At 54.0% G+C, this 14,556-nt stretch overlaps 5 protein-coding genes across 5 annotated transcripts; 2 read left to right on the forward strand and 3 right to left on the reverse strand.

Moving 5' to 3' along the window:
* Positions 1-213: 213 nt before the first annotated feature.
* Positions 214-1,714, reverse strand: J4E78_004791 (uncharacterized protein; the record flags this gene model as incomplete). The annotated part of the gene is made up of 5 exons (XM_049365418.1): positions 214-304; positions 356-691; positions 826-1,239; positions 1,290-1,377; positions 1,426-1,714. 5 exons carry the CDS (start codon positions 1,712-1,714, stop codon positions 214-216), a joined length of 1,218 nt encoding a protein of 405 aa, XP_049223219.1.
* Positions 1,715-3,500: 1,786 nt separating this feature from the next.
* On the reverse strand, positions 3,501-4,869 carry J4E78_004792 (uncharacterized protein; the record flags this gene model as incomplete). The annotated part of the gene is made up of 6 exons (XM_049365419.1): positions 3,501-3,854; positions 3,918-4,167; positions 4,216-4,317; positions 4,365-4,402; positions 4,458-4,704; positions 4,835-4,869. The coding sequence occupies 6 exons, from the start codon at positions 4,867-4,869 to the stop codon at positions 3,501-3,503; spliced, it is 1,026 nt and encodes a 341-aa protein (XP_049223220.1).
* Positions 4,870-5,902: 1,033 nt separating this feature from the next.
* Positions 5,903-6,649, forward strand: J4E78_004793 (uncharacterized protein; the record flags this gene model as incomplete). The annotated part of the gene is made up of 2 exons (XM_049365420.1): positions 5,903-6,296; positions 6,354-6,649. The coding sequence occupies 2 exons, from the start codon at positions 5,903-5,905 to the stop codon at positions 6,647-6,649; spliced, it is 690 nt and encodes a 229-aa protein (XP_049223221.1).
* An 827-nt stretch (positions 6,650-7,476) lies between these two features.
* J4E78_004794 (uncharacterized protein) lies at positions 7,477-9,078 on the reverse strand (the record flags this gene model as incomplete). Its single annotated transcript, XM_049365421.1, is given in 3 exon segments — positions 7,477-7,569; positions 7,598-9,056; positions 9,074-9,078. 3 exon segments carry the CDS (start codon positions 9,076-9,078, stop codon positions 7,477-7,479), a joined length of 1,557 nt encoding a protein of 518 aa, XP_049223222.1.
* Positions 9,079-10,525: 1,447 nt separating this feature from the next.
* On the forward strand, positions 10,526-14,122 carry PRP10 (U2 snRNP component prp10; the record flags this gene model as incomplete). Its single annotated transcript, XM_049365422.1, has 1 exon — positions 10,526-14,122. One exon carries the CDS (start codon positions 10,526-10,528, stop codon positions 14,120-14,122), a length of 3,597 nt encoding a protein of 1,198 aa, XP_049223223.1.
* Positions 14,123-14,556: the final 434 nt, after the last annotated feature.

Consider the following 14,556-nt stretch of genomic DNA (forward strand, 5'->3'; position numbering starts at 1 on the left):
TGACAGGACGAGGGTCTAGTGGGGCGCTAGCTTGGACCCTTTATTTCATAGGAGATCGGCGTGCATGCGCCAACTCGCGAGTCACCATCGACATGTCAAACACCATTTGGGATTTTAAAGTTGAAGATATGTTTGCATTATTCATATCGAGCGAATGACATTACAGATTATTCCAGAAAACATAACTAGTGCCGTTTTTCTCGTGACTACACATTATGCTGGCGTGGGACCATTGGAGTATTTGCTAGCAAGAACTGTCATCAGGGCGTCGCTGACTTCGAATTCCTCGAGGACTGCGCCAAAGCTGGGTAGGGTTAGTGCATGCTCAGCTGAAATCAGAGTGATACCAACGTACCCGTAGCAGCGGACTTTGGCAAGGAGCTCCTTCTTCACGAGCTCAATGTCCTCTTTGGAGAGATCCCTGAAGCATTCGTCTTGGAGGATCTTCGCCCAGGCCATGATAGGCGTGATTTCCCCATCAAGGGGCAGACGATTGCTGAGATCGAGTAGTTTCATCAAATCCGGCATCTTGACGTCCGGCATCTGATGTGGATACTTCTCCTCGGGGCAATTCGTGATATGCGCATCGGGAGGTGCCGTTGCCATGAGCGCATGGCCGCTGATGTTCTCGTCGGCCTCGTTGGCGCGGACCATTAAAAACTGCATGTGGTCCATGCAGGGTCGCTCGAGCCTGTTAGACGCAGTCGTCAGAACAGATCTCGTAAAGATAACGAATGACGTACGGAGGCCAAAAAGAATGAAGAAGAAAAGACGTAAGCGCATTACTGCTGGGGTGGAGGAGAAAGATAAGGCGATCGGTCGTACGTTAAGACGAAGTCAATGCCGATCTGGTCATAGTCCATCGAATGCTGCTGATGGTGACCAGACTGCTGGGCTTGTTGCTGTTGAAGAGTCAAGGCTTGACCGTTCATTCCATCATGAGAGCTGGATCCGCGTGTTGGTGGCGATGTGTAGCCAGTCGACGCTGATCCTGGCCCGTAGCCTGACATGCTGCCAGTGGAGCTTCCGTAGGCAGAGCTGTCGACGCGGCCCATGCCATTGCTCCCCGGGCTGGAGTGGTCGAAGGAGATGCCATGTGCCATGAGCAGCTCTCTCAGTCGGCGGTTCTCGTCCGCGAAAGCGTCCCGTTCCCTCGTAGTAGCCGCAAAGGTATCCTTGAGACGGATCACCTCCTGCTCGAGGGCCTTGATGTATAGCTCCTTTCGCTCTCGGTGTGTTCTTGCCAACAAGTCAGTGCGTGATACAAGACATGGCTTGGCTGATGTTACCTCTGCGCCTGGCGGTTCAGCTCTTGCCGTCTGGTCAAAGCCGGTTTGCTATCCGGTTTGGGTCCTCTTCTCTTGGGTGGTTGGCCATCTTGCAGGAGTCAGCCACCATATCGAGGCGATGTCTCAATGAACGAACCTCTTGTTGTCTTCTTGTCGGTGAGACCCTTGAAGAATCCAAATTGTGCTAGAGGACTCTTAGATTCGCTTCCTAGAGATTGCCACTGCCCAGTACTCTCCATGTCCGACGCAAATCCAGCCAAGCTGCCCCTCCTGCTGCTGCTCATGCTCACTTCAGAGAAACACTCGGAAGCCCGACGAGAAGCAGCGGGTGAGGGGTACTCGATGGCAGCGCCGGATGGAGGGTAGGTGGGCGCCATGGTCAGCGCATGCGCATTAGGCCAGGACATATAACGAGCATGCGACATGATGTTTCGATATTAGGTAAGAGATGAAAGAAACAAAAAGGAATATTATGTATGTGTGTATGATGAGCTTTGACGAGAAAGGAGAGTAGTGCGGCCATGTATATGTAGTGTCGCCAGCGCCTTGCCGGGTGAGGCACGCAAGCGTTCGCAGGGTCTTTGGCCGTTCATGCATCGATGTCAACTCAACGGCCGGCAACCATGCGAGCCGCGGGGAATGTTGCAACGTTCATGCTAACCCGAGTAGAGCTTTCAAGGTTGTCATGGCGAGACTGGTCATGTCTCTGCAGCACGTTTCTGGGAGTGGAGTAAAGACGCGAGAAGCTTCAGCGGCAGCGACCCAATGGCGGCTGCCATGTCTACGTGCCAAGAACAAACTGTAGGAATCGCGAGGCGGAGCCAAAACAGATACAACTTCAAAACGTGGAGCGATTAAAGCGCTGGAGACTGCCAAGAGGAATTCCACATACCACTGCTGTTGTCGCGATGACTGGCACCCTCGGAGGAGGGGTCGGTTTTGATAGTAGTTGCCATGCTATAGGAGCGGCATTGGCAGCGACGCGCACTTATGGGTTAAACGGTTCTCTCCCTCGGCGCCGAAATGGCGGAGAAGCCGTCGAGTTGCAGTGAGCGATGCGCTAAAGGCAAGTCAGTCCACAGGGCGACAATGAACCCCTGCGCACATCCGAAACGTACAAAAGTCGGGCTCGTCGGCGCGCAGAGATGACGAGTAGACAGAGCCGGTGCCCGCGGTTCTGCCGTGGGGTGTTTGGGTATTTGAGCAGCGAGACTTGAAGGGTACTCTAGTTCTCTCGGAATGCGGCCGAGGTCCTCCTGTTCCGTCCTTCCGAGTTGGGCGAGACGGCGATGATGGAGAGACGGTTGCAATGGGCGACGAGCTGCCGGTCAATTGAGACAAGCGATGGTGCCCTTGGCGTCGCAGAGTCGAATGTAGCACAGGAGAGGGCAGGCTGGTCTGGAAGGACGTGCCAGGGTAGCTCGACTCCTACACTTGCAGTGCGATGTTCAACGCGATTTAGTAGCCAGCCATGCACGAAATAATGCGCTACACACTCGAGATCGTCGGCGAGAACACAGCCCCAGCTAACGATTTGGAATCTGCCTGCCATCCGGGTCTGGAGGTTGCAAGATGAGGCGGTCAGTGCACAAGATCGAGCCAAACAGCCTTCGGAGCAATCACAGCCAGAGCGCGGAAGCAGCTTGTGATCCGCTGGTGTTTAGCGGCTTCATTCTGCGGCTCTGCAGCGACTCCGGTCTAGAGCTTGCAGCTGGCGTGCAGTGCAGTGGCGCCGTGCGACACCCAACATCCCAGCTTTACAGCGCAAAAACAAAGGGTCGGCGCGCAAAATACCCCATGGCATTGTGTCATGGGCGATGCATGGTCAGGGCTGGGTATCAAAACCTGGCCCAGCCACTTCGACCGCCCGATAAGTCTCGGGCACGCCTTCCCGAGGTCCTGTGGCGGGTGCATTCTGCTCTACCACACTTCAACGTACTTCGTATAACAGCTATCCACTTAGACATGCAGTTGCCTACTCCGTACGGTCACGTTGTGCGGTATATACGATTTGCGGGGCAGCCAATCGCTATATTTCCTGACGTCGACCCTTACGACATAGCGCCTACTTGATCGTACCATCGGAATGCGATTAGGAAGCAAGACTGGTCACATATCCTCCATTGTACTATATAGCCTGCTCTAGATGCTCCAGATCGGTTGAGTAATCACTGTGGCCTTTGAGCAGATCCCGCAGCCGTATCGGAGTGCCTATAGCTTTGGCTTGTTGTCGAGGATCTTCTCAATCTCCTCCATGAGCTCCGGTGTCAACTTCTCGAGCAGCTTGAGAGCGCCACAGTTGTCCTTGACCTGTTCGGGCTTCGTTGCGCCAAGGATAACAGTAGACACATTCGGGTTCTTAGCTGCCCAGGCAAGCGCGAGTTGAGTCGTGGTGCCTCCAAGTTTCTCAGCAATCTTAGTCAGTTCCTTGACCTTCTTGATCTTAGCCTGTCCCTCGTCGCTCTTCAACGCCTCGATTGAGTTCTTGAAGAATTCGGGGTTGGTCGCGAATCGGGAGTCGGACGGAATGCCATCGTTGTATTTGCCAGTCAGCATGCCCGAAGCCTAATTTTTGGCGCACGAGTTAGTATATATCTCACATGCAGTACATTCGTGCTGGGTTCTTACCAAAGGTGACCAGATGGTTGTGCCGTATTGGTACTTCTTGTACAACGGGGCGTATTCCTTCTCGAAGCGCTCACGGTGGAAAGCGTTGTACTGAGGCTGCTCCACGATAGGGGCGATTAGGTTGTACTTCTCGGCGATATCGCATGCCTCCTGGATCTGATCCGCAGACCATTCGGATGTACCCCAGTAGTATGCCAAGTTCATCTGGATTGTCTGGGTGAAAGCTTCAACGATCTCCTTCATGCCAACGCTAAACATACGTTAGTAGGCACTCGAAAAGCAGAAAGCTAATACGTACTCAGGGTCGTAGCGATGAGCAAAGACAACGTCGACGTAGTCGTGGTCAAGACGCTTCAAGGAGCTCTTCAAGCCCTCGACAATGTGCTTCTTGGATAGACCCCTACACATTCGTTAGACAGGTTAAAGGATGCAAGGCGGCCATCCTACCTGGTGTTTGGCTCCTTCCTCTGAGTTCCGAAGAAGACCTTTCCAGTACTGTCAGTTCCCACTCATGGCATGATGAGGATGGACAGATCTTACCTTTGTCGACAAGACGTACTCGTCACGCGGCCATTGCAGCTCCTTGAAAGCCTTGCCCATCTCGAGTTCACACTCGCCGGCTGCGTATACCTCTGCAGTGTCGAAGAAGTTGATGCCGTGGTTCCAGGCCTCCTGCATGCAGTCCTTCACGATGGAACCCTTCTGCGTTCCTCCGTATGTCAACCAACCTCCCAAGGACAGAACCGAAACCTTCAACCCAGCGGGTCCAAGGCGACGGAACTGCATGCTATATCGGCATTAGCAAACGCTCGGACGAAACATATGTAAGAGTACACATGTCCAATTGGGAATTGCCCAGGTGAACACCACCACGCATCGAGGCAGACTATTTTGTACTAGCAATCGATGTGACTTACTCCTTGGGGTCAAACTTTGTCTCGACGGCAGGCATTTTGCTTGTTTATTATGAGTAATCTGCTGAAGACGAATTGTGGTTGTGTATGAGCTTAAATGAGGGGCAGGACACCTAAGGCATAGAGATACAGTTGCCCCACCGTGGACGGCAACTACCATGATGTCACGTCATGCGGAGTTAAGGCAAACTCCATAACGGCACAAGGTAGGAGAATTGCCGTTGCCTTGGGTAAACGCGACTGAAAGACTTGGGAAAGATCAGCTACAGTACAATCCAAGCGGCGCAACGTTCCGCCTTACTTACGGCTATCACACTTGCGGCGGGTCAGGGCTGAGACACCCGTGGCCAAGCTCGTAAGCCGCAACAACCTTTCTTCCGCCTGCGACCAACCAGAATGCCCCATGCAACTCTTCGCTGGATGCCTATCGTCCCCGAATCACCCTATAATTTTGTTGCGGTGGCACGGGAAGCTGTTTAAACTCATGTCTAACTCCTGTCCAGCGGCATTGGCGAAAGCTTGACCTCGCTCGTTTCATGTTTCAAACATCCCCGGCAGCTCGGTGGCGCAGAACCAATCACAGTCGCACAACGCGTATTCACGTGCATTGTTCGTCACCTCGCACAGGCAATGATTGGCCGTCACTGCTCGTTGATCTGGGGAATACGGTAAGATGGGTTCTTGGCTATTGTGCTGACGGCGCACCTGAAGGGGGGCCCAGAGGCGCGCGTCGTGGCGCGGTTAAGGTCATATATCTTGGCCGTCACCTTCCTTTATCACCTCTATACACTGCCTCCTCACCTTCTCTCAATCCCTTGTTTAGATCACTAGCTTCTGCAGGCCTGAAGCAAATTCCATTCAACGTCACTCATTCAAGAACACTGTTCCGGACTCACTTTACAATACAACTTTTGCACTCGGCCTATTCAAGAGCTCCTTCTTACTTAAGACCATCACCTCGCACCAGACTTGGCCTCAAACATCACTCATTATATATACATCCACATCATCAAAGGACACCGACCTTACAACTATATACCTATATACTCTACCAATCAGCCGATCAACAACATGGGTTTCAAGAAGAACATCCTCGTCGCAAGTGCCTTTGCACTCTGCGCTTTCGCAGCACCTGTCCCCGCCCGGGGCCCCGATTGCGACCTCGAAGACGGTGCCCCGGCAGCTCCCCCAGCAGATGCCCCAACCACCGAGGCGAGCCTGACTGCAGACAACTTGATCGCCATCGCCCCCACCACCGCGTCCTGCGACGGTGCACCATTCCCCGACGAGTGTGCAGATGCAACTGCAGCCGCTACTGCTATCAACAAGGCCTTCGAGACCTACAAGATTACATCCAAGGGCGAGAGGGCGGCGATTGTCGCGTATGAGCTCTTTGAGAGCGGAAACTTCAAGTACAAGAGGAACCACTTTCCCGCGCCAGGTAAACCTGGTCAGGGCACAAGGAGTAAGTAATGCTGCTATATGGACTGACTGTGAGACATCAACTAACTTTCATGCTTAGTGATGGCTATGCCAGAAGTTATCGAGAAATACGCAACCGCTGTTGTCGGTGCAGACGCCGTCGCGACAGCAAAGGCCACTGGAGTCGATGCCGTTCTCGACCTGGTCAACTCTGACGACGAGAAGAGTTTCGGTGCGGCGGCCTGGTACGTTACTACGTGCACTGAGGACGTCCGAGCCGGCCTTGACGCGGCCACCATCGAGGGCTGGCACCTTTTCTTGACGAAGTGTGTCAACACTTCGCTTGCTGATGAGCGTGACGCTCTCTGGACTGCTGCCACGCCCAACGTCCAGTGAAGTGACTGAGAACTGTCACAAAACTGGTTCGATGGCAGGACATTTATTCATGGCGCATTGGCTTGGGTAAGCCTATTGTATCCCTCTTCACTAAAGGTGGAGTTTTCAGATGTAACGACTTGCTACGAATTTCCTACACAATTTACCAATTTCATCATCTACCATATGTGCATTGTGTGTGAATAGTGGCCAGGTAACATCTTTGCATTCACAGGGTACTTCGCTGGAAGTGAATATCGTGATTCTGGCGAGCTAGCGTGAAAAGATGTGAAGATACCAGTCTGTTTGGATGATAGGTTCATCTTATATTGAATACATTATACTAAAGCAGCATGGCCACTAGAAATGAACGGCCGATACATTGCGTTGGCTGAAGAGAAAGAAGACAACGAATGTAAGAGCGCTACTATGCTTAAATATATACAAGCAGACATGTCATAAAGTCCTCCTACCAAATAATGTATACCTTTGTCCGACTCAAATCGGTGACACCTCACCCCAAGCCCCAACATCTTCCCTCGACATGAGCTCCCCACACTCAGGACATGTGCATCCATCCAATCCATGCGTACCCGCACACTGCCTGACCCACGCCTGCAAGCACCCAACGCAAGTCGCAGGCTCGTGCCAACAATTGGCTGTGATCCTGCGCTCGCTGAACTCGAATACTGGCCTTGACGTCTTGCAGAGAATGCACGTGCGTTCAATAGCTGGTGTGTTGCGTCGGGAACTAGGGGTCATTGCCCGAGGGCTAAGAGAAGCGTCGAAGGCGGGGCGCTGATATGGTTGGGGGGCGGTGCAGGTAATGTTCGGTGAAGGCAGGGCGACTATACTGCTACGTTGGGATTGCATCGACACGGGGCGTCCTTGGGATTGCCACGAAACAGGACGTCCTTGGGATTGCATCGAAACGGGTCGTCCTTGGGATTGCATCGATACGGGACGTACTTGCCGCAAGTTTTCGTTGGATAGCTGTGAGGGTAGTGTAGTTGGTGATAGCGAGTTTCCGCTGCTGCGGCGTCGCTCTGCGGAGGCGGCGGGACTTGGTGGGGCGTCGGTCCAGGGCGCGAAGGGTGCTGGAAGGGGTGCTTCGAGTTGGGCTGACTTGACGCTCATGTCAAAGGGCGAGTAGGTTGGTGTCGGGATGAGGTCGACCGCCGAGAGACGTTTGGATGCTGCTGGGTCCTGGTTGGCTTCGGCTTCGTAGACCTGCAGGTTTTCCTGCGTTAAGTTCATTCTCCGCAGATCTTCGACAACCGTTGCAAACTTTTGCTGCTCATGTTGAGCTGAAGAGTCTCTTCTTCTAGCGCCAAAGTTCTTCAACGCTTGCGGTATGGTTGACCATCTGTGCTTGATCTTCTTCTCTGGTTTGTTCTTCTCTTCCGATGTCGCGAAGGCATCCAACGTGGGGTGTATTGGTGTTGCTGGCGTAGCAGAGAAGACTGGAGGGGGTGAAAACGCAAGTTTCGAGGATGTTACAGGCGTGGGTGGACCGACTTCGTCATCCCCGTACTGCTGATAAACCATGTCATTCTCAATGTTCTCCCCTGCGATGGCTTTAGGTGCACACCCTGACACGGGTCGCGAACGGTTTTGTGGGTAGCTGTTGTTCCGTAGTCCTCGCGATGAGGCAATCTTGGTTCCGGAGCGATTTCGTTGGTGGTAGGTCGCGAAGGATGTAGGTCGTGGTCGCGGCTGCATTGGCGGGCTGTCGAGTGCAGTGGAGCTTTGAGGGTGATATGAGATGGGTCGTTGCGTTTGTGGACCGTTTGCATCGTTCATCGGCGGATATGTCCACTGCGTAGGGTTTACTTGTGGCCTTTCACATTCACAACTGCCGCGGGAAGAAATGCTGCTCCTGGGCTTGTCTGAACTGTCAAGATACGATGATGCAGGCCCTTGACCTGGTGTATTAGGGCTCATGGTGGCTGGCGAAGCAATCCATTCTGGCGATAACAGGTGTTGCGCGTTGTATGATGTCGGTCGTGTGAGCGGTAGCGGTCGTCGCTTAATCGGGGATGTATTGACTTTCGTGCTTGGTTCTGTCTCCGGAAGCTTGCTCAATGTTTCTTCGGGATTGAAAGAGGAAGCCGGGCGGTTCGGATTCGTCCATTTGTCCAGCAGGTCAGAGTCGCTGTCCTCCTTTGGCTTCTCCTCGATTGGTTTGTCCTCAATCACTACCTTTTCGACGACGGCCTCCGTTTTCTGCTCTTGTATCACCGCTCGAGACTCGTCTTTTTCTTCTTCGACATCGGAAATCTCCAAATGCTCGTACATCGGTCGTTCCAACCATCGTGTTGTTACCGATTTTTCGCGTTGCAAATTTCTTAGAGCTTCCTCAGAATCTGCGATCAAGCCAAGCATGCGTTGCGCCTTTGCAGAATCCCTCTTAATCGGCCGTGGATGCCTCAAAAGTGGATGTACGTCATCTTGAACATGACTCTGCGCCACAGCCGCCATAGTTGTGAAGCCGTTCAGCCGAAACGAGGGAGGCCTGGAGAAATACCAACAACAGCGAACGTGGTTGGGGGGAACGAAACAGTGGGCACGAGCAACACAATAAAACAAGAGGCAGGATCAACCCCTCGTAAGAACGTGGGACAGCGTCCCTCCATATCAGCAACATGCCGCGACCCTACCACTACCACGGACCCCGGCACGGTACGACTTTACTGTGTGGCTGGCAGCAGCACAGAACCGACAATCCGTTTCAAGCCCTTGCGCAGAGAGCCCGGAGCTGCGTAAATCACCGTTAGCTTGGCTCGCGCAACACTGCGCCTTCGATTATTCGTTGCTAGGGCCCGTATTGCGAGGCCTGCAGTCAGAGTAGTTCGGCGGTTTTGAGTGGTCCCCGCCGCGTGAGACGTATTTTTAGAACTAGTAGTAGGGCTTGGTGGGCATGGCTACGGATAGCCCACGCGATGCCGACACTTGTGGTCATTGACAAAATCTCCTGCAATGGCTGTAACTGCGTCGACATGAGGCTGCAAAGTTCCACGATGACGACGCGTGGTTCGCGCTGGCGGTGTGAGCATCGCGTGATGGCTGGCGCAATCTCAGGTAACGAAAAAGATCAGCGAGCCACATAATCGACTGACGAACAGTGCCCGCTGTCGTGCCTGTGCTTCAATTTAGTTTCTGGAGTGGGTCTGTCGCCTCTGGTGCTCGAGACATGGGAGACCTGGAGCTCCTCGGCTTCTTGGGATCTATTTTGCTGATGAGTAGCCACTTGGTGTGCCACCCATTGTAGGGAGACGCGCATGCAGGCTAGGCGCCACCAAGGCGACAGAACTCAAGACGGATCAGTCCAGGCCTATCTCGCGCCTTCGAAGATCATGCAGCACACATGTAAGATGTTCGGGACGATCAGAAGAAGCAACGTGTCGGGCCCGCATTCTTGCAGGCTCTGGCATTTGTCGCCGATGAGTAAACTAGAACTTTAACTCTGAGTTGAACCCAGGGACAATGCACACAAAGCTGGCGTGAGTGGACGGACAATGCTATATGACCTACGTTCGCCCGTTGGTAGATGGCTGTGCCGCATTTCGATATATTGCGAGGCGGACTAGGGTACCGGGCGTGGGCACAGTGAGAAGAGAGGCTGCGCCGCTCGGCTTGGATGTGGCGGGTATCGATGAAGTCATTGTCTGTGGGCCTTGCAGCGACGTGATGCAGCCTGGCGACCTTTTGCACGCCTGTGTTGAGACTCCAAGCCATGGGTTTCGAGAGGAAGGGGGTGGGTGACTAAGCAGCTCACGCTAGTGCCAATGCGGCCGCTCTGCCAAGCCCTGGATCGCGAAACTTTGGAGAAGCTCACAGGCTGTCGTCGCCCCAATCACCCCAACCCCAATCTACCCGTCACCACCTGCTGCAAACATGGCCGGACCGCGCGCAGGAAACTCGAGGGCCAACGGCGCTGCCAACGGGGACACGTCCAACAACAAGCAATCGCTCAACGAGCCCCTCGACAAGGAGCTCTACGGCGGAAACAATGGCGACTACGTCAGTTCCATCGCCGTTGCTGACGACGACGCCGACATGGACGACGTGCAGCTGAACGGCCGGAGCCTTGTGGGCCAATACACGGCATCCAAGGAGATGATGAACGAGTTTGCGCATGGTGATGCCGGAGAGGCGGACATCCTCGACAGTCGCGAGAAGCAGGCTCAGATCGCATCACGCGAGACCGACTACCAACGACGACGATTCGACCGCGCCCTTTCTCCGTCGCGAGCGGACCCCTTCGCGAAGGATGGCGAAGATGGCGGCCAATCGTACAAGGACGTGATGAAGCAACGCGAGTTTGAGCGCGAAGAGGCGCGTGTGAAGAGGCTCATCGAGGAGAGGGAGAGGGAGGGAGGCAACGAAGTCCTTGACCACAAGCCAACGCTCCAGGACGACGGATCCGCCCCTGTCGATGGCGACAAGACCCCACCCATGAAGAAGACTCGCAAGAGGAGACGCTGGGACGAGAGCGGCGACGGCGAAACACCTGCGATCAAAGAAGAGGCCGACGAGGCCACGGCAGATGGCGAGCCCAAGAAGCGATCGCGATGGTCACCGGCACCCGAGGAAGAAAAGGCAGAAGACAAGTCTGCTGAGGCTGCTCAACCGGCTCGATCGCGTTGGGATACCACAGCTGTAGCCCCCGCCAGCGCCGCAACGCCTGCTCCCGCCACCAACGGCGCCCGTCCAGTCGCGCAGACGTTCGCATTCGGCACCGATATCTCCAACCGCAACGCTCCCTTATCCGACGAGCAGCTCGACATGATGCTGCCTGGTGAGGCTGAAGGTTACAAGGTCCTCGAGGCCCCTCCTGGGTACGAGCCAGTGCGGCGACCAGTGGGCATGCCAGCACTTCCCACGGGATACCAAGGCTTCTTGCTTCCGGAAGCAGACAACAGCTTGGCTGCCATGGGCAAGCAGCTGCCCACAGAGATTCCAGGTGTCGGTGATCTTCAGTTCTTCAAGAACGAGGACATGAAATACTTTGGAAAGCTCACAGACGGTGCAGACGAGAACGACATGACCGTCGAGGAACTCAAGGAGCGCAAAATCATGCGACTCTTGCTCAAGGTCAAGAACGGAACACCACCCATGCGAAAGACCGCGCTTCGACAACTTACCGACAACGCCCGGCAGTTCGGTGCTGGCGCTCTCTTCAACCAGATCTTGCCTCTCCTCATGGAGCGCACCTTGGAGGATCAGGAGCGACATTTGCTCGTCAAAGTCATCGATCGTGTCCTCTACAAGCTCGACGACCTTGTTCGGCCCTACGTCCACAAGATCCTCGTCGTCATTGAGCCTCTCCTTATCGACCAAGACTACTACGCCCGTGTCGAAGGTCGAGAGATTATTTCTAACCTCGCAAAGGCCGCTGGTCTCGCACACATGATCAGTACAATGCGTCCCGATTTAGACCACCAAGACGAATACGTCCGAAACACCACCGCTCGAGCCTTCGCTGTCGTCGCATCTGCCCTCGGTATCCCCGCCCTCCTTCCCTTCCTCCGCGCTGTGTGTCGATCCAAGAAGTCGTGGCACGCACGTCATACTGGTGTGAAGATTGTTCAGCAGATCCCTATCCTTATGGGTTGTGCTATTCTTCCTCACCTCAAGGGACTTGTGGAGTGCATCGGCGACAACCTGAATGACGAACAGCCAAAGGTCCGCATGGTCACAGCTCTTGCACTTGCAGCTTTAGCTGAAGCCGCGAGCCCGTACGGTATCGAGTCATTCGACGATATTCTGAACCCTCTCTGGACCGGAGCCCGTCGCCAACGTGGTAAGGCTCTTGCATCCTTCCTGAAGGCGGTCGGTTATGTCATCCCGCTCATGGACGAGGAGTACTCCAACTACTATACCAGTCAGATCATGGAGATCGTCATTCGCGAGTTTCAATCACCCGATGAAGAGATGAAGAAGGTCGTGCTCAAGGTCGTTTCTCAGTGCTCGAACACCGCAGGAGTAACCCCAGTCTACCTCAAGGACAATGTTCTCCCTGAATTCTTCAAGCACTTCTGGGTACGCCGCATGGCTCTTGACAAGCGCAACTACCGACAAGTGGTGGACACGACCGTGGACCTGGCGCAGAAAGCTGGTGTTGCTGAGATCGTCGGCAGGATTGTTAACAACATGAAGGACGAGAACGAAGCATACCGCAAGATGACTGTCGAGACTGTCGACAAGGTTATCAGCACACTAGGAGCGCACGACGTCGACCAGCGTTTGGAAGAACAGCTAATTGATGGTGTGCTTGTTGCGTTCCAGGACCAAACCATCGAGGACCCCATTGTCATCGACGGTTTTGCTACGGTCGTCAACGCACTGGGTGAGCGTACCAAGACCTATCTCCCGCAGATCGTCGCAACAGTTCTTGCTAGGCTCAACAACAAATCCGCAACCGTCCGTCAGCAAGCAGCAGATCTCATCTCGCGAATCACCTTCGTGATGCAGAAGTGCGACGAGGACCCACAACTCATCAAGCTTGCGCAGGCGTTGTACGAATACCTTGGTGAGGAGTATCCTGAGGTTCTTGGTTCCATTCTCGGTGCTCTTCGTGCTATCGTCACAGTCGTCGGTCTCCACGCCATGCAACCGCCTATCAAGGATCTGTTGCCCCGCCTTACGCCCATCCTTCGTAACCGACATGAGAAGGTACAGGAGAACACCATCGATCTGGTAGGACGTATTGCTGATCGAGGTGCAAACTACGTCAACCCTCGTGAGTGGATGCGTATCTGCTTCGAACTCTTGGACATGCTCAAGGCTCATAAGAAGGGTATTCGTCGTGCTGCCAACAACACCTTCGGTTATATTGCCAAAGCTATCGGTCCCCAGGATGTGCTGGCCACTTTGCTTGGTAACCTTCGAGTTCAGGAGCGTCAGTCCCGTGTCTGTACTGCCGTCGCCATTGGTATCGTCGCCGAAACTTGTGCACCCTTCACTGTCCTACCGGCTCTTATGAACGAGTACCGCGTACCGGAGCTCAACGTACAGAATGGTGTCCTCAAATCATTGTCCTTCATGTTCGAGTACATCGGCGAGATGGCAAAGGACTATGTCTATGCCATCACACCACTTCTAGAGGATGCCCTCATCGACCGAGATCAAGTGCATCGCCAGACTGCCGCTTCGGTCGTCAAGCACGTTGCTCTTGGCTGTGTCGGTCTCGACTGCGAAGATGCGATGATTCACTTGCTCAACCTTCTTTGGCCAAACTTGTTCGAAACCAGTCCTCACGTCATCGACCGCATCATCGAGGCTATCGAAGGTGTCCGCAACGCGATCGGTACCCCGCTTGTCATGAACTACGTCTGGGCTGGTCTCTTCCATCCAGCACGCAAAGTGCGAAACCCTTACTGGCGCATCTACAACGATGCCTACGTTCAGAACGCCGACGCCATGGTCCCAGCTTTCCCAACTTTCGAGGAGGACGAGGTCAGGAGACATGAGCTGGATATTTTCATCTAAACGTAAGATCCCCAGTACCTTCTTTTGCTTTCTTTCCTGGGGCCACTACCCCGGGGATTTGTTGCACTTTCTTGCTTTCAGCGAACTGGGAATTGGTTATAGTTGGAACAATGGTAGGCCAACCCTGTCAGGGTCTGGGCTTGTCTAGCTTATCATGTACATCACAGTAGGGTTGGATCGGAGTATGCGGCGTTACAGTACGCTAAGATCAGAGAGAGCATGAGTCGCCATTACCAGGCCACTTCAGTTTAGGACCTCTTATGGTAACAAAAAGATAATCTGCAACCACTTTACACGCTGATCACCTTTAGGTTTCTGTGAAGTCATCTCATCTATCCCAGCCCTTGATCGTTGTCAGAAGGTAAGTCGGTGCTTGCCGCTGTCCTGTATGCTGAACCATCGAAGAGAACCCGCGCTCCCTACCAGAGGGGAGT

Source organism: Alternaria triticimaculans, assembly GCF_023758025.1.
Source record: "Alternaria triticimaculans strain BMP 0046 chromosome Unknown scaffold_5, whole genome shotgun sequence".
Classification (NCBI taxonomy): Eukaryota; Fungi; Ascomycota; class Dothideomycetes; order Pleosporales; family Pleosporaceae; genus Alternaria; species Alternaria triticimaculans.